At 41.3% G+C, this 24,220-nt stretch overlaps 1 protein-coding gene across 6 annotated transcripts in view; it reads right to left on the bottom strand.

The window, feature by feature from the left end:
• Window positions 1-24,220, bottom strand: part of LOC104131465 (N-deacetylase and N-sulfotransferase 4) — a 107,651-nt gene that overhangs the window by 26,958 nt on the left and 56,473 nt on the right. For all 6 annotated transcript variants that reach the window (XM_035900182.1, XM_009644628.2, XM_035900179.1 and 3 more), the window contains exons 5-6: window positions 15,268-15,453; window positions 13,428-13,556 (exon numbers count right to left, since the gene is read on the bottom strand). In XM_035900182.1, the coding sequence (XP_035756075.1) occupies window positions 13,428-13,556; window positions 15,268-15,453 (315 nt within the window). The remainder of the gene's footprint in view (window positions 1-13,427; window positions 13,557-15,267; window positions 15,454-24,220) is intronic.

The following is a 24,220-nucleotide window of genomic DNA, read 5'->3' as shown; positions in this document are numbered from 1 at the left end:
AGTAGATGGGTAGCTATTGCGGATCCCGTTAGCCATGTGGCTATGCTTCCAGAGGCTTAAATTCCTCACTGTATGTGACCACCAGGAATGCAAACATCCTGAAAGTCGAAGGGTAAAGTGACTCCCAAAACCTGGATATATTAGCTTTTAAAACCCTATCCTCTGTAAGTGTGTATTTGTTTACTGCAGGATTTAGTTTATTTTATGCTATATGTGCAGCTTTGGGTGCGGGAGTGTTTGATGTTTCCCTTCAAAGCTGTGCTTTTGGATGGCTGAGGATACATCCTATCCTGGGCTGGTGGGAATCCCTCCAGCCTGAGTGAAATCTCCACTTGTGTTGATTTGTCCAGGAGCTGATATTAAATAAGGCTGCTTCCTCTGTGCTCCCCAGGAGCCCGTGCTCCGTAGCCACCAACATCTTTGCCATCTTTCCTAGCGAATTGAAACAATTATGAAATTAGCACAGAGCTGCTGGTTTCTCCTTGAGAATAACATATGCCTACATGCTAGAACAGAAATTCCTGGGAAAAGGACTGATAGCCCTCCAGCCGACAGCTGAAGCGTATCCTAACAGTTTTGCTGGTGTAGCTGGCCAGCCTCAAGGATGGCTATCCAAGGCTGGGAATCAAGTATTGGCTGATACCTTGACGTTGCTATCTGAAACCATGCTTATCCATTGATCCAGCCTTTGGAAGGAAAAAGTAACTTACCAAACTTATCTATAAAAGTGCTCCGCCTCATCCTCTCAGCCATGCGAGAGTTAAATAGGCTCAACATTCCCCTCTAGGCCCTTTCCTCCTGCTCATCCTTTGGCCCTGCCCCATTGCTGGAAAGCCCAGGAACAGAGAGAGGTTTCACGTGTGAATCCTGCCTCTCTAAGAGGAACTTGCTGTTCACTGACTTTAACAACTTTTTTTCCTTGCTTCTGTACCTCTTAAATAAAATTTGCAAGACTGGAGGAATGAATGCGTGCAAGATAAACCAGGGGTATAGCTCAACCTTGTGCAAAACAGATGTTGGGAAATATATGGTGCAGGCACCCTGTTCTTGTAGGAATGTGGTAGCGTATTTACTGCTCTTCTCTGCTCCTCTCTTGCGTGAATGTTTCCTAGAAAAATTAATTTTGCTATTCCGCCTTTTTCCATTGTACTCAGAAAATGCTGTACGGTCGCTCCAAGAGCAAACTCCCATAATTGGATCTAGATGGCAGCATGTTGTATTTCTGAATGTGTAAATGGGATGTCATGGCTGAGGAATGCAAAACTGTCAAGTGTCCATTTACTAATACCAAGGAGCTCTATGCTAGGCTGGCCACAGAAATACCTCTTTCTGTTTCAAGTGTTTAATATATTTCACATCCTGACAGCCTCCTATTACGGATTACAGACTTTGCTTGTACCTTATGAGCCAGAGCCCCATTCACTGATAATGAATCCCAGAACACTCGGGCCCTTAATGCAGCTGTTTGTGCAGCCGCACAAAAAGGAAGCCGGGAGTGAGATTTTTGTGTTGACAAAGCACTAATTTTAATAATGACAAATTGTTTCTCTAGAATTCAGCACTATTCATATTCATGACCCTTCTGCTACTGAAGCAAAATCATTTATATGCCTGAAAATTGCTTTTTTACTTTTACTCTATTTCCACACTGCACATCTTTTTATATTTTAGCATTCTTGACAGGGTAATCAAATATATTCCAGACATGATATCTCTAAAGAAAGCAACAAAGGCGGTGTTTGGAAAGAAACATTTTTGACTTTGATTGAAGGGGAAACAAAAACATTGAATGGCGTTTTATTTCCCATGTCCGTATTCATTACAGTGTCTGTATTCCACCCAAAATGCTCCCAGCGATGGGAGGGGAAGCTGCTGTCGATCGGTGCCGGTACGGGGCCTTGGGACAGCTATAGGAACGCTGTGGTGTATCTACGTTGTTTTAACGTTCCCTATTCCAAGAGCCAAATTGTTTCTCATTTACCCAGGAATGCTTTCTACTTTTCTATTATTTAGTTGATATGATTAAATGAATTCTTTATTATTGACGGAAAAATCCTGTGCGTTGTTCATTTCCCCGTGAGAATAAAGTCGCTATGTTGGGTTTTTTTATTTTCTAACATCTACTCAAGTCTCACTTCTAAAATAAAGGCTGAATCATGACCACATTCCAGCACAGCAACTGTTTCCCAAGTGATACAGATCTTTGATACCCCTTATGTGTGGGGTCCTAGCTGAAGAAAGATAGTTAAGAGGTTCCACTCCACTAGCTTTATATATATATATATATATATTTATTAAAAAGCCTGCAATTAAAAAAAAAAAGTGGGATTTTTTTACTATTAGGGCATGCTTTCAGAGCCTGTGGAAAAAATAACCGCTGCTCTTGATGACTTTATGCAATCAGTGCATAGCTGCATTAGGGTGGAAAAACTAAATGGATTTTTTTTATGTCTGTTCATTTGTCACACTTGTATAAGTGATCAGCAGTACGCCTAATTGTGGCCAAAGTTTAATGAATTCTGCGCAAATGTGGTGCTACCAGTTACGTCTATGGGCCCCATGAAGTCTAGAGTGTTTCAATCCTCCTGTTATAAGCAAATATTTTAGGTTTTAAGTGAAATTCATGATTTAGGAATTTGTTGCCAGCTGTGTTATCTCATGGAAAAGGTTTCCTTAGACTATAAACTTCCTCTCAAAAAAAAAATCTATTCAGTTTGGACTCATGAATAAACCCAACTGCATATTACACAAATGAACCAGATGAAAACTCATTTGGGTACTATTTTCTTAAGTCAGATTTGTAACACCAACCGTGCCTGACAGAATAATGAAAGCATCACCAAAGATCTAGCTCTGAGAAGTCTCGGCTGGCTTTGGTCTCCAGTTTTCAAAGATGATCAGAGGGGCTTGTAGGAGGAGATAGCTATCAACAACCCCTTTCCTTGACTGTCTGTCTTGCATGCTCGTTATTAACTTCTATCAAGCAACTACAAGATACAGGTGGAGGCTGTCAACCTCTGCAGATAAGAATTGGTTCAGCTTCCATTATTTTGTGCCAATGAATAACATAGGTGTTCCTTGGCATTGGTTTAATGTTACTAAATCGCATCCTGCTCGGGCTGCATCTACAGAAAATCATCAAGCTCTACGTTTGCTCTACGCACGTAGCAGCAGTGTGTGCAGGTTCCTGGGTAAGAGGAGGAGACTTTGCTGCCCTGGAATCTCTGTGAGCAAGTGGACAGCATTCAACCAGGGAAGCCAGCAGTGGCCAGGCTGCCAAACAGCTAATAACAGCGGTAATAAATATTTATGAATGCTGCATTTGAGCCAAGTTGTGTGCTTGACTTGAATCTCTCTGCGTACACACTGCGGGTCGTCTGGGAATGTTCCATCAAATTTCTCTCGCCTGCAATGACCTGAGGTTAAATTTTGTCATCTCACAGTTTGGAGATGTCCCCTGGCTACTCTGGCAGGTTCTAGGGAAGACAGTATTTCTAGGAAGGATTAAACTGTTCCTGAAGTAAACATGGGCTTTAGGATTGGTTGGCTGAGTGTGTTAATACCTGGTATTTCACTGATCACAGTTCAGTACAACAGGCAAAGGTGCAAGCTGCCCTGCTCTTCCAGTAGGACTTCAGCAAGTTCAACAGCAGCCTGACTTACTGCCAGGACTTTTTTTTTTTCTAAACTGGATCTTCAGTCATTTTTTCTCTCTTTACCCTTCCAATCAATGAGTTAAAACATAATCCTCTGAGCCAGCTGAACTTTGGGAGAAATGTGCTCACGTACCTGCTAATGGCAAATAATGGTCAAAATGGTTATTGGTTTGGATAAGAGTCCATAAATGACTGTTTCTCTGACATTTCTCTTTATAGATGTGCTTAAATAAGATCTGGTTCTAACTGTGTTTTGAACGATGGAATGAATTATGTCTATTATCATTAATGTGGTACTTCATAGTCTCCGGGTAGAGGAAGGTAAAGTCTCTCAGAGCAATACTGACGTTCCCTCTGGAAATTGCTGCCCAGGACCCTGCGCAGCACACAGAGTTGTAGAATAACTGTAAATCATCCTATTTAAGCTGACCCCTCTCGTAAACACTGAATAAGACTTTTTCGCCGGGACACTTTCTGTCAAACTGCAAAGAAAGAAATGCCAGGCAAGTTGATATAGATCGGAGAGATGCAGGAAATCTATCATTTGTTTTTGTAACTGCTCTGCTGTCATGTTGCTATTCTTGCAGTTTTATAAAGACCTGACTGCTCTATGTTATAGAGTATTTATAAATGATGATTAATTAATCCATTTGGGTGGCTTACTCTGAGCAAACAAACCTCAGAGTTAATTTAATTCTCCACTCTTGGTTTTAGAAGGAAAAAAAATACAGCATTTTCAGTTCACTAGAGGATATAATATTCTCAAATCAGCCACTTTCCAATTAATTTTGAATGGCGAACACAGCAAGGAAATTTTGTTCTTGTCCATTTACTTCTATTAAGGATTCATTTTCAATAATCAGAGAATTCCGAGTCAGCTCATTTTTACCTTAAAGGCTTGCTCCTGACACTTTAATAAATTATCATAAGGTGTGTGCTTGAAGGTAACAGATTCTTTTTCTCTTTACCCAATAACCCTCTTGTTGACACACAGTCATTTATTACTATTTCTCCCGTCACTGAACTTGCTGGGAAGTAATTCTGATAAAGTACCAAAATGCATGGTGCGGAGTATTAGCTTTCATAAAGAAGGAAAATGCCATAAAAGAAAGGAAGGAGACGTGTTATCCTTGAAATATTTTCTTCATGCTCTGAGTTTCAAGCTAATTAGTTTCTAAATATGCTGCTGAAGGCTTGAGTTGCCATGGGATAGTATTTTCCTATACCAGCTCTTTGCAGCTGGGGTAGCCATGTGGGATGAAGGAAAAAATAATGATTTACAAAGGGGGGAAGAAGATTCAAAAGCCTGAGCAAGGTTGGAGTGGATTTAATCATACACCTGGAGCTGGAAGATAAAAGTGACTTCAACTTTTATGCTTGTATTATAATATTTCTATCATGTTATCGGCGCTTACAGGACTCCTAGTTGCGAAAGGAAATATCTTCAGGGGAAGGGGCGATTGTGCCATAGATACGGGCGCTTTTGAGGCGTGCTATCTTTCAAAACAAATGTATGTTTGTTGCATTGAACCTTAATACGTGCGGGGGCGGGAAGAGAACAGAAATGTTTACGATGCCGAATGTGCGTGGGGATCTAAGCATTTTTCTGAATAAAGATGAGATGCTACCCTCTTCCTTGGGAAAAAGCCAAAGACTCTGTCCTACAGTCATACTGCCTGCCCAGGTGGCTCTGGCTGGGATGTCCCTGTGAGGGTGACCCCATGGTCCTCTCTACAGGGACGAGTGTCCGTCCACTCCCTTGTGCTTCACTGTAACATTCGCTTAATGCAGTAAACCAGTTCTTTACGTTGCCCTGGCAGGTTAATGGGCCCCTGTACAAAGGACTATAAGGCCCAACTCTTTTTTTTTTTTTTTTTTTTTATTTGATGTGGTATGTTTGTGACCATTAAGACAAATTCTGACATAGCTGGTTAATAACAAAACTCCCTTTTAATTTGGTGGAACAAACATATCCCTCTTCCTGTGTTGGAGAGGGACACGCCTGTCCCTATAGGCAGTAGCATGCTAATTCTGGCTCAACAAGTATTGATGTTTTTGTAGCGGGGAGGTTGCTTGCTTGCTTTTTCCTGTTCCTGAACTATGCTAGGATGCTCTGTCCACAGGGCCGTTAGTAGAACTGCGTTATGAATTACTTTTGGATGGCAGCATATTTACTACAATGCCCAAGGTTATTTTTTTATTTTTTTTCTACAGCTATGCTCAGAGAAACAAAGCAAATAAAAAGAAAAATATCATTAACGCTCAAGATGTTTCGTAATAACACTCCCAGATCTCTTGTGGAAGGTATGAATTAACCCCTCTCTGCATTTACTTTTAATGTTCTGAAGCAATAATGTGTGATTCTCATCTGTTTTTGTGATGGGTGAGAGCCAGAGACAAGAACAAAATGTTCGGAATATGACACATGCGGGACATGCACAATCTAGACTTAACAGACTGGAAAGGAGTAATAACCCTTTCGTTACGGTGAGAGTTTAAAAACGTAAATGCATTTAAGTGGCCTTCAAAATTAAAAGCGTCCCATGACGCTTACAAAGAACTTGCCTATCTTTGCGATGTGTGATCGTGCCTTGTTCAAAGTTAGAATAATAATGTACCTTATTATGGACCGTCTGTAGCTTCTCCTCAATTGAGTTCAAAGTTACCTTTCAATCACAAGTCTGATTTTGCTCTCGACAACCGAATTCCCGCAAAAAGCAGCTAATCTTCCTGAAATTCATATGCCACGTTTCATCTCGGGTTAAAGCTTCTTAGGGATGTTTGATTGAAGTAGGAAGAGGAGTTTAAAAAAGTGATTTACTTTTCTCTCTTTCTGCTACTTTTTTTTAACTTGAAAAATGGCTTGATCTGGTGGCTGCAAATATGTCTTATTTTGCTGGATTTGTGGACAAAAAAATCCCATTTTGTGCAGGGTCTGCATGTGTCTCTAGATACCGTGTGGTGATGCAGGTATAGATTTAAAGAGATTTTTATATATATATATATATAAAATTAAAATGCAGGAATGGCCCTTGCAAGTTCTTTATGGTAGAACTATGAAAAGAAGACCAAGGGAGACTGAATTAAAACACCTTGCGAGAAGGGGAAAGGAAGAGTTAGCCCAGCCACGTTCATGTATGTAACAAGGAGGAAAAGCAAGGAAGAATAGGAAAAGAGAAACATCTTGTGAATTAAGACACTGGAGATAAGTAACAATCTGATCCTTGGTACAGATCTTCAATTTAGGCACCTCTCTAGGGATATCTGACCTTCTTGGTTCAGACTGCAGAAAATCTTACTTCACTGTGTTCATCCATGACCAGGACAGAGATGGGAATGTCTTGAGATGGTGGGGGTCTTATGCTGGGTTTTATTTTCTGCAAGCTTTTCCACTGTTTGAATGTGGTTGTACTACACAAGAAGCTTTGGGCTTGCATAGACAGCAAGGTCTACAACTACTTTGTCTCTCAGAAAGGGTTGGTGGCTGGAGACCTGAAATGGGGTTAGAGCAAAGCCGAAAATAGGAACGGTGCTTTGTTAAGGGTTATCCATTAGCTTTGCAAGGTGAACAGATAAGGAGAAAAACATGCACCAGACTGGCAAGTAAATCCAATTCACTGACTACTCAACTGAGCAGGGAGGGTCTTGCTGGTCCTTCTCAAAGCCTCATGCACTTTGTTTTGCGTCTGTGTTTGACTGAGGCGTCTTTCGTGCTGTCACTTGCTGGCTTAATAAAAAGCTCTCTGATTTAAAGAGGTGGGTTTTTTTAGGAGAAATTACTCTCCTGCTCTTGTTTGTAGGGGCCATAATATTTAGGGCTGTATTTATTAGCTTATCTTGGCTGTTAAACGTTTATGACTGTTCTTTATCGTCTGTGAAGCAAGGGAGTAAAGGAGACCAACTAGAAAACAGATACTGGAAGACCTTGTGGATGCCAAAGATGTGATATATAGAACAATTTGTAAAAGCATGCTTTAAATATGTCAGAGCGTTTCTCAGGGGACTGAACGAAGGGCAATGGTCAGAGAACACGGACTGAACCCACTTAGTTTTGAGCCTGACACTTGGATGTGAAAAATCCTCCTTACATTTAAATTCCAACAGAGTTCCCTAACTTTTCTTATGAGAAACTTGCTTTTTGCTGCTGAAAGGATTTCAGTTAGGGAGCTGTACGTTATGAATGTTTGGTTGGGTTTCTTTTTAATTAAAAAATTTTCATGGTTTACATTTTTGAAGCAAAGCAAGGGATTTGCTCTGTTCATCCTATTTGCTCGCTCCGCCTCACGCTCCGTGTTTGTTCACGATAGCAGATGATGTGGCCATGAGTGTGCCTTAGAAAACACATTGCTCTGATGGGCACATCACAGCTTTCGCACCAAAGCTCTCTTTCAGAAAGAAAAGACACCTAAATGCAGGTCGATTTTAATGCCAGCTAACTTGTCTTTCTCTACAGAGCATGTTGAAGACAGGAGTGCAGGTGGAGCTTGTTAATGTTTGATGGGAAGGTATTTAAAAAAAAATGGGGCAAAGAAAAGGAAAATGGCACAGCAATGGTGAAGTGAACAGAGAGGAAGAGGGATTTTGCAAGTACTGGGAATGGAAAAAGTTATTCTAAAGGGCAATTAAGCTAAGTAAATAATAACTAGAGTAAAAAAAAAATGCTGAAAATGACTGAATGGTTGAACTTGAGATGCCATTAATGTTTCTGTAACTATGTAACCCAATGAAGCAAACACTAAAAAAAAAAAAGAAATCTTTGAAAGCACCTCAAAGCACTGCAAAGAGGTTGTAAAGACTTGGCAAGGTTTAGGAAGAGAGAAAAGGAAATGATGTTGTTCAAAATGGTTTAAAAAGTAAATTTTAAGATGTCTTAAGCTGACTTGGTTTTTTTCTGTCAAAGCAGTGAAAAGCTGAACACCTGCAGAAAACCTAAACATTTTTTCAGAAGGGTTCGGGTTGCTACAATGCTTGTCAGAGCCAGAGAATTCTGGGTATCACATTTACGTAGTTAGGTAGTGTGATATTCAGGTTAAGGACATGGTATTCTTCTCTGATGCTCATCTGTATTAAATTCCTGGCTTTGAAGATATGTCTTGAAGACCAACGTACTTTCTTGAGTAGTAATGTACTTTGTTGTTTCAAGAGGTAACTACAGTTAATACAGACATACGTGCTGTTGCAGCGCAGTGGTAAGAATGTTGTTATTAGTCATGCAAAAAGGTTTATCTTACCATCAAAATTAGATTAGGCACAAAAGTTTTGCGTAACTTATTTTACGCTATTGATTGATTGAAGTTTTGGATGTCTTTTTTTTTTTTCTCTTCCCTTGCTTATTTCTACTGACTGCAGTGGTTATGCTGCTTTATTTTCACCGCTGACGTGGAAGTGCTGATGATATAACTTTTAGGAGTTCTGCCCTAATTAGGATTTAGTGAATAACTGTTTTTTATGTTGTTTGTCAAACCACAAAGTAAATAACATTGATGGTGATAATAACATAAAAACAAACATCTAGCTTTGGTCTGGCAAGTGAGAAAAAATATTTTGGTTGAATGTTTCATTGCTTTTCTTGTAGCAAATAGTAAAGCAAAACTCCAAGAGCACAGTAATGTCTTGTTTTTGTTCCCAAACTGTATCTGTATTTTTTATTTGTAAATATATCCGACGCTCCTTGTTATAGCTCTAAGCCTCCAAATGAAGGAAACCCTTCAGAGAGGAGCTGGATTGATACCTTTTGGAAGAGTTGCGCTATTTAGGGTTTATTTCAAACCCAGTCTGTTCACTGAGACTTCTTCCACTAACTTTAATGAGCTTTGCTTTGAAGTGTTTATGCGAAGAATAAGTACCCCAAACTCTAGACTTGAGCAGCCCTCTGTATTAGCTGGATCCTGGAAAGGTCTAGCTGGGGTTCTTGTAACCCTCATTAAAACTTAAAGGAAAGTTGGTTTGATTTCTGTCTGTCTGAGTGGAATTTATCCCTCGTCTGCATACTACTAAGTCATCTCTGTCAGACATGACTCATCTTTAGGATTCATAAATTAGAAAGTGAAAATATCTCTCTGAGCTGCAGAGTATTCAGTAGAAATCATTAAAAGAAAAAAAAAAAAGAGCCATCAGAAGATCCCCTTGACAGTCTCTGTGCAAACTCTTTATCCTAATACAATGCCACTTGGGCATTTTCTAATTTAACCACCTATGTGGAATTGCTTCGTGGAAGCGCAAACATTTTTGGTATATGAGCTTAATATTTATTTGTAATACATTTGCTGAAATTGCTAACTCCAACCTGAGTAACAGATGGGGTCACTTGCTTGTCAAGGCTCAGGAGGGGGGAAAAAAGAATTTGCTGGTAACCTTCATTGGTGGTGTTTTTTAAAGTTCAGAAAGGCTAGCAGACACTCAGTTCTTGCCTCTCAAGCTTTAGTTGCAGATTCCTCACCTCATGCGAAAAGTTCATTATCTCAGTAATGTCTTGTTTTTGTTCCCAAACTGTATCTGTATTTTTTATTTGTAAATATATCCGACGCTCCTTGTTATAGCTCTAAGCCTCCAAATGAAGGAAACCCTTCAGAGAGGAGCTGGATTGATACCTTTTGGAAGAGTTGCGCTATTTAGGGTTTATTTCAAACCCAGTCTGTTCACTGAGACTTCTTCCACTAACTTTAATGAGCTTTGCTTTGAAGTGTTTATGCGAAGAATAAGTACCCCAAACTCTAGACTTGAGCAGCCCTCTGTATTAGCTGGATCCTGGAAAGGTCTAGCTGGGGTTCTTGTAACCCTCATTAAAACTCAAAGGAAAGTTGGTTTGATTTCTGTCTGTCTGGGTGGAATTTATCCCTCGTCTGCATACTACTAAGTCATCTCTGTCAGACATGACTCATCTTTAGGATTCATAAATTAGAAAGTGAAAATATCTCTCTGAGCCGCAGAGTATTCAGTAGAAATCATTAAAAGAAAAAAAAAGAGCCATCAGAAGATCCCCTTGACAGTCTCTGTGCAAACTCTTTATCCTAATACAATGCCACTTGGGCATTTTCTAATTTAACCACCTATGTGGAATTGCTTCGTGGAAGCGCAAACATTTTTGGTATATGAGCTTAATATTTATTTGTAATACATTTGCTGAAATTGCTAACTCCAACCTGAGTAACAGATGGGGTCACTTGCTTGTCAAGGCTCAGGAGGGGGGAAAAAAGAATTTGCTGGTAACCTTCATTGGTGGTGTTTTTTAAAGTTCAGAAAGGCTAGCAGACACTCAGTTCTTGCCTCTCAAGCTTTAGTTGCAGATTCCTCACCTCATGCGAAAAGTTCATTATCTCCCGCCCGCTCCCTGCCGAGGCCACTTTGTGAACTTCTCCTGTGTAAAGTTCATAGAATATACTCTCTCAGAAAAATAGCGTTGCAGTCAATGTTACTGCTTGCCATTATCATTAAGAGTTGTGGTCTGACCCCAAATTAGTTGTAAATACGTTCTTCCTATGTGATACATTATTCCTATTTAGTAAATTTGCTTCCCCACATTTAATTATTCTTGAAATGTGCTTCAGTAATCATACTAATTGAAAAAATGTTTAATCAAAACTTGATTGTTTAAGTTGTGTTCCTACTTGAGCTTCTTTGGGGGGATGGGTTAAAAGATTATAAATGGATGTCACGAGAGCCTAAGGAAATGTGAACTTCTCTGTGCTATTTTTTATAAACCATCTTCACGGCTGAAATCCTGCTAAAAACACAACTAGAAATCAAGTCACTGCTTTGTGCCTGAGAACCCTGGTCCACATCACCCGGGCGAGGCATTTTCCTGAACAAAGCAGGATCGTAGTGCGGATGCCATGCCCGTGCAATGGAAAGAACCATGATCTATTGCGTGTTTTTTAACTCTGCTGGGGGCCGTTTCGGTTAGACGTGATTGACCTGTTCAATGCATCGATGCCAGTGCATTAGGTCAGCGGTTGCGGGGTTGAAAAGCAGGCAGTAGTCCTCCTGGAAGCTGATGTTGACTTTGGTTCTGTTGTGCTTGGGCTGCTATTCATGCTAATGTTTATTCATCCACTTATCGTGCATCTGCGACTCTTCAGAACAGCTTGTGTCACCACTTACTCACAGACTTCCAGGTTTCTGTTTCTTTGCCCCTGACATCTTAAGATAGAAGGCCAGAAATAGCTGACTTTTTAGTTTGTTTTTAGACAGCTAAATAGCTGTAATCCACAGCTAAAGGTAATGTTGTGCTGATTTTAATCAAGGCACTGTGATTATTTCTAACACTTGAAATGGTCTGAAAACAACTGTCTTCAAGCTTCTGATAAGTGAAAGGTGCATAGAGATTGATCAAAGTGTGATAAAGCTCAGGGCAAATTCCAGCAGCATTCCAAGACAGCGATGAGCCAAGTTATGCTTAAGGAAACTAGGGGAAGAAAAGCCAGCCTGAGAGAACTGCAGGTAATGGAGAGACAGGATAAAGAACGGGGGTATTTTTTATTCTCGAATCAGGTCTCACGTGTATGGTACAGAAAAATTCCTAATAGAAATATCCCATTTCTTTAAGCCCAATGTATCTTTGACTCGGATGCCAACTTAGCTGCCCAGCCAAAATTTTCACCTAATTATATAATACCTAAATCTATATTTAGGTCTCTAAATAAAAGTGACCTGGATTTGAGAGTTAGCTCCACCTGAAGTTTCTTTAACTCCGCAGAGAAGCCAATGAGCACTGCAATTTAAACCCACTACAAATTAGGCCACCTGGCAAGACACAAGACATTTATCTTGTGCGTTGTATACCTTGTTTGGGTGGAAGAGGAAGAAAGGAGGACAATGGCAAAAAAAGAATTGATTTATGATTTTTTTTGCTGTTGTTGTTCTTGTCCTTCCTCCTTCCATCTCTGGGCTGCTGCCTTAAATGGCATCACGCTGCTGTTCACAGGCAAGAGAACTGTGACTTCAAAATACGATGTTTGCAGTCAGGTAGCTTTCCTCCTTGATCCTTGTAAGCCAAAACACACCTATGAACCCACTTACGTCGTGGGGGGGGGTGTGTGTTTGTGTATTAGCACAGCACAGTTCAGATGGCTTTATTAGTTGAGAGACAAAATTGCATGATAACTCTGCAAATCATCCTTAAAGTCTGTGGCACTTTTGGTTAAACAATATATATGTATGTGTTTATACGTATGTAGGTTTTTAGATGTGCATGTGTACTTATACATATATATAGTTTATGGTTCATGTAATGCTGACAGAGAAAAAGAAATCACACCCTGAGCAAAGCAAAAATGTGCATTAAAAGGCTATGTACTGCTTTGGTACTTTTTAGCTGCACAAAACCTATTTTTAAGAGCCAGTGGTGGGGGAATGATATCAGGCCTGAGCCCTGGGGTTTCCATCGAGCTATGTCAGGAGTGCCTGAGGAGTCAAAGCTTAGGGGGGGAAAAAGGCAAAGCGGAATAAGGTCACATTTTTCTCTATCCTCATGGGTTTCTTTCAGTCTCAGACAAATCAGCGCACTCTTCTCTCGTGGGGACCCAGTGTCAGGTTGGGAAACAGCATGGAGCTGAAATTAATGCATTTTTCCAGTAACTTGTTGCGTGCAGTTGCAGTTAGAAATGAGCAGAAGACATTTTTCTCCTTTCCTTTTAAACTGCTTGTTACCTCTGAGCAAGTGGCCTTGTTTTTTATTTCCCAAACAAGAAGAAAACTGATCCCTTTCCATTCCTCCCTCCCTCCTCCCCATTAGTTGGTGTGTCCAAAAAATAGCAAAAGAAAGGTACCTACGGGATTCAGGAGAATGGTGAGGAAGAGTTCACCTCCTCGGATACTTTTGTCCAGCTCCTGAGGACCCCCAGGATATTCCTTGTAAAAAATAGTATGAGTGAAAAGGCCACAGGTCTGTCGAGGGAGCACCTGAGAACAAAATAACAGCGGCGTTGTGACATTAATTCCTGTCTGCAAACTTACCCTGACACAGCCACCCGAGTCCCTCCAGCAACTCACAGAAACAAAAGCACGACCCTTTCTGCCCCCACGCTCTTGGTTTTGGGGCTCCTTTGTGCCTTTTGCACACTCACGGTAAGCAAGGGCAGACCTTGCGGGTGTGGAGGTTTCCTGACGCCGGCTCTGAAAAGCTGCGGCACATGTGGGCTGAGCTTGCATGCAGACTGTTTTGCTGGGCTCATACACTTGTAGTAAGTGTTTGTTTGCTGGCGTTTGGAAGAGGAAGAAAGCAAAAAGCCAAGCCTCTCTTCCCTCAGCAAGGTTAGTTTATTAGGAGGTAAAGAGTGCTTCCTGTCTGTCTCCACTATCTCAGAAAATTAATCTTGCTGTTCCTGAGACATTGAGCTGAGTTTGTGTTCAAGGCTGTGGACCACAAGCAACCTGTTGCTTCATGCTTTCCTCAGTCCTGAAAACCCTACCGGGCCCCTCGTCCTTGTTTGTGAAATGCATACGGGACTGGTGGGATGCTCGCATCAGGGCAGCCTGAGGGCAGCTCCCTGTCCCGTCATTAATCATAGAATCATTTAGGTTGGATCATCAAGATCCAACCTTTGGTGCCTTGGACCTGTAAGATCATCAAGAGGCCGTGTGTCAGAAACAAGCCATCTAGCAGGCATGGGAAACCAAACTCATCCTGGGGAACTAGCTAGCTTAGCTACATCGTTAGCTAGATACGAGCAGAGGGATCTGGTAACGCAAAGACAACAACTATCAGGGCTTGTGGGTATTGCCTTTTGTTTCCCTCCAGACAGTGTTTTTCCTTTTCTACTCAGTTAAAGCAACAAATAAAACCTGCGCTCAGCAGCGCATTTTAATACACGTGTAAATGCGCTGCTGCTTTTGAGGCTATTCCAACAGTAATTGGGCTCTAGGCAATAAACTGTTTTGGGGACCATAATTTTGACTTCATGTGCATAGGCAATATTCAAGTCAGCTGGGGCTTTAAAGCATCCTAGGACCTGCCCTTGAAATATTTCTAACTTCATTTGTGCACAGTCAATTTTTGTTTCTCCTATCTATAGGCTTGCAGCTGGCTGGTAAGACAGGCCAAATAACTTTATACATTTTTTCCTGCCTTGCGTGCAGTTGAAGTGTCTATGTCAGGAACCTTCTCTCTCCTCGCACAAACGTGTGGTCTGGAAGAGTTGGGCACGTGTCTGGTCCCTGGCTCTGCGGGTTTCAGAAGCAAAGCTCAGAACAAAACCTCAGTCTTGGAGGGTGCTGTGCTTGCTGGAGGAGCTTGCTTACGCCTGCTCACCTTCCCAGGTGGGGGATTTCTAATCCTTTCATGCATAAAGATGAACCAGAGCTTGAAGCACAGGTCTTAGGCAGTTTAATGAATTTCGTAGTATGCATTTATAACTCAGCTGGAAGTTGATGGGACTACAAGTACGTTTAGTTTGAGGATTACATTTGCAGTTGCCTGAGTTTGCATGACTTTTTTTTTTTTTTTAAAAAAAAAAACTGGCTGCATAACAAATGCACTATTTTGGCATCCTTACAAATCCTCGGTCACAGAGAATTTTAATGATTGCTGTAAAACTTGAAGCATTTGGTAAAAATAGCGTACTTCTGAGCCACTTAAAGTACTATTGCTATGAAGCATGGAAATGCAGTGTACCATGATGCCATTGTGGATGAAGCCCCGTCTGTACCGTGCAGGCTTCAGGTGCGGGTATTCTTCTGTGCTGGTCACTTGGATGTGCCAGACCTTCTTCCAGGCCTCGTACAGCTGGATGTGAACCGGGTAGACCCCTGAGTGGTGCGGAGCCACCGCGTACCCCATCCCAGTCGGTATGCCGTGCTCCTGCAACGCAACAGAGGCAGGAGGAGATTTAGGAACAGAAAAAAAGAACGTGTAATTATTCAAAGCTTATTTTTCCTGCAGACAGCAGTGTGGGAGAAGCTGTTGTCCTTGGACAGGCTCGTATCTATTTGTATGGAGCACAAGCTAAAAATGGGGGGGAGATGAGGGGAACTGGAATTACAGTTTATTAACTGCCGAGTGATGAATAATCCCCCTGGATTATGTTGCGTTACTGTTATATGGACTAGACTTGCCTGCCTGTTCTTTACATACTGCGTGTGTTTTAATATGCATCCTACCTGTTTGGGTCTTTTTAAAGGTAATCCGGTAAGCTGATGTGCTTATTTACTAAACTATCAAACAGCATTGGAGCAGTAAACAGATGGAAAAAAATTGTTGCAGTGACATGTGTGGGATTTTTTGGTTTCCTATTTTGGGAATAAGAGGAAGAAACCTTCCCAATTTAAAAAAATAAATAAATATCCCCCCTAGCTTCTGAATCTGCTTATATTTTTTCCAGGGTATTAAGATAGCAGCAAAAAAAAAAAAGCTGGACTTCAACAGACACTTGTTTCATTTCATAAATATTTATTTAGCTCCATTTCTATGAGGAAATAAGTGTGTTTTCATGAATATAATCTATAGGTTATCTCAAAAATATCTTCTGATGGCACAATGAGGTAGTTAAGGTGCGAGCAGAAGGAATTCAGGGAGAAGCTTAGCTGTGAGTGTGCTGGGCATCTTCCCTTCACTCCTGATGCTCCCCTGCCTTTGTCCTGCTCCTCATCCCTCCTGCTCCTGACTTGGCGTGGGCTGCCCTGAGAACCCCACCTGATGATGTGGCCTGATAACCACATCTATGGACTGGGATATATTTAAAAGAGAACAAATTACTTGAAGCGCATAAGCTACACGTGTGAAAATGAAGTAATTGGCCCGTGTGACTCTTCAGAAATGCATCCAGGGTTTTATCATCAGCTACCGGTGGAAAGAAAGGCTGCGCTCTGCCTCTTCTCCTTCTGAGAAGGTTTCCAGCAGGTCCCATAGAAGGCCTTTGGAGCCCTCCTATGGCACCTCCACCTTGCAGGGTGTCCTGCTGCTCTCGAAGGACCCCTTCCCATGCTCTGGGTGTTTCCTGAACTCATTTTACTCCCGGTACTACAGGATACATCAGCTGTTTTCTGTTCATATAAAGCTGATGTTCAGAGGGAAATGGCTAAAGTGTGAGACAATTTTTTTTTTGTCCTCCCTCTCACCCACATTATCTAAGAACTGTTGATTACTTTAATTCCAGGAACAGCAGGTTCTGCTGGGCATCTTCAAGTACTTTGCAAAGAAAGGCTTTTGGTTCATTGACAAAAATTAAGTTAAATCTGTGGTGAACACTTGTTCTTCCATCACATAATGCAACCACTTAAAATTATCCATTCCTTATTAGTAAAGATCTTAGGTTACTGACTGATCCTGAAAAGAAGAGATCCAAACTCACTATTTTGTAATTTACCGAGAGGAAAATGTAATTTCTGCTTATTAATGCTGTTACCCACTTGAAAAGCATGAGTCAGTTTAAGGGTGAAATGAGGAACAGCTCCATAATGAGAAGTGTTAAATCGCTCTTTTCTCTATTTTTTTTTTTCTGCCATGAACACGTACAAAGGAAAAAGCTATATCTAAAAGCTTCTGAAAAATCTGGCCACTTACTGCTCTGAGGAGTCCGTGACGCTCACGCTGTCAAATATACGGTGTTAAATTATATGCTATATTAACCTGAATCTACAAACCTTCACCAAACCTGCGTTACGGAGTATACAGACACGTAAATGCAAGGCAAATATGTCCTGAGCTAGATAATGAACACAGCTCTGAATGGTATGTCCAGAAGTAGGTGTCTGGGTGGATACATGCAAAATCCTGTTTATCTGCTTACTCTTTGCTGCTGGTATTGCCTTAGCAACAGAATGGTGAAATGGTAATCTGCCACTCACAAATAAAATAATGTGGCTTTTCATAAGTTCTCAATATAAAAAGCTAATTAGCCAGCAAACAAAACCTGTGTGCTGCATAGCTCATCACGGAAATGCACTGCAGTCGCTCAGACACCCAATGTGACTTTAAGAAGAAACAGCTAACAAACAATCAGATTTCCTTTGGTCAGCTCCATGTTCAGTTTACTTGAGTAAATTAAATATTATGTCCTCCTTTAGTGATTTCTGTTGCTCTGTTTCCTTTTTTTCCTCTCATTTTGTTATTAAATTTAGTATGGGATTGGGAACTGCTGTGTTGAAGGAGGAGTTTATGTTTGAATCTAAGCTATTTGGCAAAATGGGAGATGCCTGTAGTGAGTATATTTTCTCATATATTCTAAAGAACTATTTCCTACAATATTTCATTGGTTTCTTTTTACATTTAAGACTTCTATCTTTTTTAATTTCCGAATTTGTTCAAAAACTTTATGTATATGTTGTTCTAGTTTGGAAAACTTCTGGCCCTTTTTGGGGCTGAGAAAGGTTCCTTTGCACGCTTAAGCTGGGAGCCCAGCGCCGTTGATTTTGGACAGGTTAAATTTGTATTTCTACTTTACTTGTGTGTTAAGAGACTTTAAATTCTAATTTAAATGACAGTGTAAGCTGAAGCTGCAGCAGTGGGTGAGTTTGATATTAAAGGTGAAACACTGCCATAGCCTCTGAGATGGGGGGAAAGATGATTAAAGCAATTATTGCATTTTTGGCAGAAAATTCCCCCAGTTGTTGCTGCTTCCTATGTGCTGGTTCACATCGTGGGGTGGTCTGGGAGCATGCGACCTACCTTGTTTTAAGGGCTAGGCCAGACTAGAGGATGCTCTCCAGGAGGGCACCTCGTGTCTTCCAGGCACCAGTGAGCATGTGGAACGTGGATCGGGCTGCTACCAGCTCAAAATATCCCTCCGCTTCACGCGGCAAAGCCCAAGAAGTCGCCGTCTCACGCGTCTGCTGATGCACCCAAGCCAAGGGCAATGGGAATTGGAAACTCATAGCCTTGCTGAGGCAGCCTGGCATGTCTGCGCAGCCTCCAGAATTACCTTGCCCAGAGCCCATGCCTAGGACAGGTACTTTTACGGGTGATCTGAAAGGCTGAAGCAATCTGCCAAGGCTGCTCTGCTTATCTCTCTCAATTATCAGCTTCGTTCAAGCAAGTGAAGATTTCCTTGAAACTCCTAACCTCTTTTGACCTTCCTATTTGTACGGAAATGAGCGGTGTTTGGCCACGTGCTGTGCGTACTTATTCTGCATTTGCAAAAAAAAAAAACAAACCCTTCTGCTAAAGAAAGGGCAGGTTATGCAGGATGAGCACTGCTCTCCAGGAGGTATATTCTCACAAGTAAGCTTGCATTCCTGTAGCAGTTTTGCTGTGAGCAGATGTTGGAAATCTGAAAAAAAACCCCAATCTAGCATCTGGAAGATTGACTGTTTATATTGGCAGGATCTTGTCCGACGGGAAAAAACCCACTTTTTGATTGCATCAAATATTACATGCCCTTGTCAAAATGCAGTGAGAAATAAAAATGAAACAAAACCTAAAACTGTTGTAACACAACTGACGTTCTGGTTCATAAAGACTATTGGTGATTTGTTTTACAGAAACATTTAGTGTTGGCCATTGCCAGAGAAAGAATAAAAAAGCAACCTTTTAATTTATTAAATCTTATGTCTACTGTAGGTCTTTTCACGCAGTCAGCGTGGTTTCCCTCTGGTGTAAAGGTTTTTACTAGATGAAGAAGTTAACAGTACAACTTCAGGTAAGTTTGCTAAACTTTTTGACTTTGTCCAACAGTAGGTGATAGCGTAAATGTAGTACTTCTTAAGACGGAACCTTCCAAAGTTAAAAGATTTACATAAGCTTTGCATATTTTTAGTACTGGGATATATTTCCAATATTGCTGCATGTGGGTGAGATTTCCTATAAGAGATTATATGTTACTATGTCACTTTAAAAGACTTAGTAGATTTTCTCTTATTTGGTAAATTCATTTGCTACTTCCTTGCTTGTCAGCGCTCACAAAACCGTTGTGTGGTATTTTATCCTTTATGGACACATAATTTTTGTTCTCAAGGCTTACGATTTTTATTGCATAAATATTTCAGCTTTCCAATACTTCTAGTTCAATTCTAAACTTTAAGAATCTGCTTGAAAGCTCTCTAGCTAGACAAGGGAGTTCAGCAAATGAGAGATGATGGTTATTGAGGTATAGGGGCTCTGTGTTGGTATTTGCTTTCACCATTGGTTTTTCATCTCTGTGGTGTGCTTCCTTGCCATGTGGTTGTACAAGGTGTCAAGCAGAGCGTACAAGGGGTGCTAACCTAGTGGGTTTTCTGGTGTCAGCTTCAGATCCGGGATTGACAAGGATGTGGGAAAAGCCAGCTTTTCACTGGTCTTACATAGGAGTCTCCCAGATATCACCACAACTCCTGTTCTAGGCATGCTTCGCACTGTAGAAGACTACCAAGGGGCAGAGAAGGTGTTGGGATTTAAGACCTTGGGGTTTCTGAGGATGTGAAATGAAGAAGGGCAGTCAAGTGTGGAGGAAGCCTGTGTGACGAGGAAACCCGTAGGCTCCACACGCGTGTGGTACCAAGCAAAGCTGAGAAAGTAAGAAGCAGCCTTAGAGATGTGCCCTCAAAGCACGCTCCTGGCACGGACAAAAGCGTGAATGAAGATGGGCGATTGCAGAAGGACCTTAAGGTTAGGCAGTATAAATCTTAACCCTGTCTGTGCAGGAGAATGTTATCCTTTATATGCAGAGCATTTACAGAACATTTTCAGAGGCAATCTCCAGTGGGCATCTCTCTTCCCAACATTAACTACAGATATTATTAACGGGACAAATTAGACTCGCTTTTCATCACATGTAGATACTTTGCCTTTGGTATGTGGTCACTGGTCTTCGTATTCTTCGTATTTAATTGGTATATTAAAAGCTCATGGTTTCTTTGTGGTTTGGGCAGCCTCAAAGTTTTAGGCAGAGGAAGTGCTAATGTGCATCTGTAGTTGGTTTGTAAACCGGAGATTGAAGCTGAGGAGCATTACTAGACAGGCTTTGAATCGATTTATTTATTTGGTGTATATGTGTGTCTTGCTTCTTCACATCAGATCACAGCTACCTTTTTACAGGTGACGATAGTTTGTGCCCTGTTTCTACCATGCTTTGGGCTGATGTGCTCACAAATGGGCACAGAAGATAATCACTGAGCAAACAAATCGAGGGACCAAATAAAGAGCTACAGGCTTTGGATTGAATATATTCTAATTGGTTTTGTCAGATAAGGATGTACAAAGGGAGGAAGGAAGGATATCTTGTGATTAAAGGATGGTAGTGAAAACTTGGTTCATTTTATTCTTGGAATATGTACTGTCAGAGACTTTTGCTCAATTTGTTTACCTCTTTATGTGTCAATTGCATTGCCTATAAACCAGGAGAGTAATACTTGAGATATTATCAGTTTGCAAAACTCAATCCAAGGCTTAATCCACTAGCGTCTTTAAAGGATTTTGGGATCCTCTGATAGAGGGGGGGAAAAAAAAAACAAACCACAAAACCACAACCCCCCCCATCCCAAACATGATCAAGTCAAACCCAACAGATAAACAAAATAAATGTCATTTTCCATTTCCTTAGTCAGGTTCTGAAGCATGCCTTCCATATTTACATAAATAAGATGACACTGGGATCGCAAATTTCTGGGCAGTCTGCAACTCGCTTCACCACGGTTAAAATCTCTGGCTCGTGTTCCTCTGAGGCTGAGGATATGATGAGCACTTGAGATGAGTTTTGGCAGCGAGGGCTGTGGGAATGGGGCTATGGGCGGTGGCAGCTGTGGGTCCCATTGCTCAGGCACGTGTGGACAGGGATTTTGCCAGGTAAAACTTCCCATGCGGCCTGCCGGATCCCCAGCAGTGGGGCAGTAACATATATGAAAGATGCAAGCAAGTCTCCTCCTTGCACCAACTGGGCGTGAAACAGTAGAAATGATTAATATCTCCATAGCACGTAAGTACAATAATTTGGAGGGCTCTTGTTAAAGCCAGTCTCCTGGTTCACAAGCAACTCCTGTGTAGGGGAATCCTTTAAAGACTGTTGGTTTTACTAAGCCCCGGATACAGAGGTATACATAGCTGCACTGAAATCAGGGCAATTAGATACCTAATTAGCAATTAGTTGTATATGAAACTGTTTAGATACTGGATTTCTACATGTGTTTTGTGATACAGCTGTTTGAAGCAGGCTGCAATCGTAAGGCCCTGCTTTCTAGGGCATCATAATGAGGTACAGGTATATCTGTGCAAAACAACAAGGTCTTTTATCCGGTTGCCAGCCCTACCACCTGTATTTCTTCCCTGTGTTCAAGCAGGCTGCATGTGTGCTTGAGCTCCTGCAAACCAAAGATTACACATAGTGTCAATATAAGAGCCAATAAAAATTATGCATATGTACATTTATAGTTCCACACGATAATATCCATGAAATACTGCTTCAGGTGCACTGGCTTTTGCTTATTAAGCTTGATTGTAATCCACAGCACTGAAGAGAAGGACCTTCTTCTCATGAAATCTTTTCCCCCGGTGAGCAACGTCAGCCCCAGGCCTGATATTCCCTTGCATGGAGAAACTTTTGACTGTGATGGGACTTGGGTGCAGGTTTCTGGACAGTGTGACCTCTTTTAGCTTTCTTTGAAAATGATAAAGCCAGGAGGAGCCAAGAGGTCTTAAGGAGCAAAATTCTTGTGGTGGTATTTGGGATTTTAAAACAACCTTGACTGTTCTCAGGTATAATGATGTGCTCTCCTATCCTGAAGGACCCTGCTAGCTTCTTACCCATGTTTAAAAAAAACTGAGATGAGAAATGCCACATTAGGTGAAGAATGAATGTGATCATACTTCCAAACAATTATTGCGGCTTTCCTTGCAGACACTGACACAGTGTCATCTCTACCTGCAGCTAAAACAGGAGGTGGGGAGATGTGGTCAATAAATGGGAAATGCAAGAGAAAATGGCATCAGCATGAAGCTGGGTTCCCCTGGGTACACTACTAAATAAAGATGTTAGAGCACAAATAAAACATGTATAACATCACGCAGATTTTCTATGTGTTGCTTTTAGATTTCTAATTTAATTTTGGATCCACACTGTGGAGTCAAAGAACAACCAAGAGGGGGTTGCTTTAACTTTGGAGGACTTACAGAAGTGCAGCTGTAGAACAGGGAGTTCCTTTCCCAAGTAAGATATGATGCTGAGGATGAGAAAGCAGGGGAGGATACAGAACTACTCTGAAGTCATGGCTGGGACCTCTCTGATAGCTATCAGGAAGGTTTGTCATATCAGGAAGATAAATTTCTCCCACAGAGAGGATTTCACAGGAAGCCTTTTGAAAAGAAATGTTCTCATAAGTAAATTGTACAGCTCGTATAGATTCAAGGTTAAGAGGTTGGTACAACCCCTGTCCAAATGTTAGCAGGAAATAAAACTGTAATAACAGCAGCCTTTCACTGACATCAGCTCCTTATTTATAGGCGCCCTAAGGAGTCTCTACCCTTCAGTGGTGATGGGGACGTGGTCTTTATCTTCCTGTAGCTGAAGTCGCAAACGCAGATTCTATTACAAGCCCTGTTTTCAGGCTATGCTATAGATTTTATTCCTAAAGGTGCTTTGACCTAGAGGACTTCACGTTTCCTGAAAATACGAGGAGAATTTCCCTGTAGGTTTAAAGATGAATGGACTATGCATCATTTTGAGATACGAGTTATTTAAAACATTACTCCTGCATTTTAAAATCTTAAGTATATTTGGGTCTCTGGGCCAGGCTACGCAAAAGGCATGAACAGGCCATGCCAGGAATGAAGGCTGACAGTAAAGCAGAACTGTAGAAGGGAAAAGAAGTCATCCAAAATGCCTCTGTACTAACACCCTGCCAAGCAGGAGATGGAAGGAGGGGAGAAGTCTGGCAAGAAGAGCAAATGGTTAAGCCATTTTTAATGAATTTTCTTTAGAAGTTTTTAGGAAAATATTTTCATAAACAAGGGAATAATTTGCTTCCAACTGCTTGTTCAGGCATCTGCCTTGGCTGGTTCCCTGATGCGCCTTGGCTGGTGTGAGGGGTGGGAGGAAGGGGCTGCTGCTGGCTGGCCTTTCCCAGCTCCGAAGGACTGGGACTTGAGTTCCCTGAGCAGTAGCGAAAGCCCCGCTGTGTCACTTTGCTCTTTTGAGCACTTTGCTCTGGTTGCTTGGCATTTCTACGCCTTGTCAATGACCACATGGTGTCTTTTCCGAAGCGAGCATTTATAGATTTCAGGTTTTCTTTGTCATGCTCCGTAAGCAAGTAGAATTACCCTGAAAGGACTCTAAATGGCTTCCACCTGACCTTGGAGTACAAGAGCTCTGAGCTCCGGGCAATGCTAGGAGAATGGCTCTTGTAAGTTAACAACACAAATGAGCAAAAATGAAGCATCATTATCTATAAATATTAGCAACAGGTTAGCTATGTAAAAAGCATATTTTCAAGCAGGTCATCTAAAAAAAGTGGAGTGAAATCCAGTGGAGCCACTTATTTGCTTCATTAGCTTCAAGATTTCTCACAAACCATACACGACATTTATGGTTCACTGCAACTTTCTCCCTGCCCTGTTGAGGATGTTTGCACCAGACTTCAGGAAGCTGATAACCTGTGTATAAACCCCTGCCTAAAGCTTAAAAGGCCAGCTGATATCTGCTGAGATTTCACTGCTGCTGACCCCT

This window comes from Egretta garzetta, unplaced genomic scaffold, assembly GCF_000687185.1.
Source record: "Egretta garzetta isolate BGI_Z169 unplaced genomic scaffold, ASM68718v1 scaffold78, whole genome shotgun sequence".
NCBI classification, from domain to species: Eukaryota; Metazoa; Chordata; class Aves; order Pelecaniformes; family Ardeidae; genus Egretta; species Egretta garzetta.
This window is presented reverse-complemented; position numbering and strand designations above follow the sequence as displayed.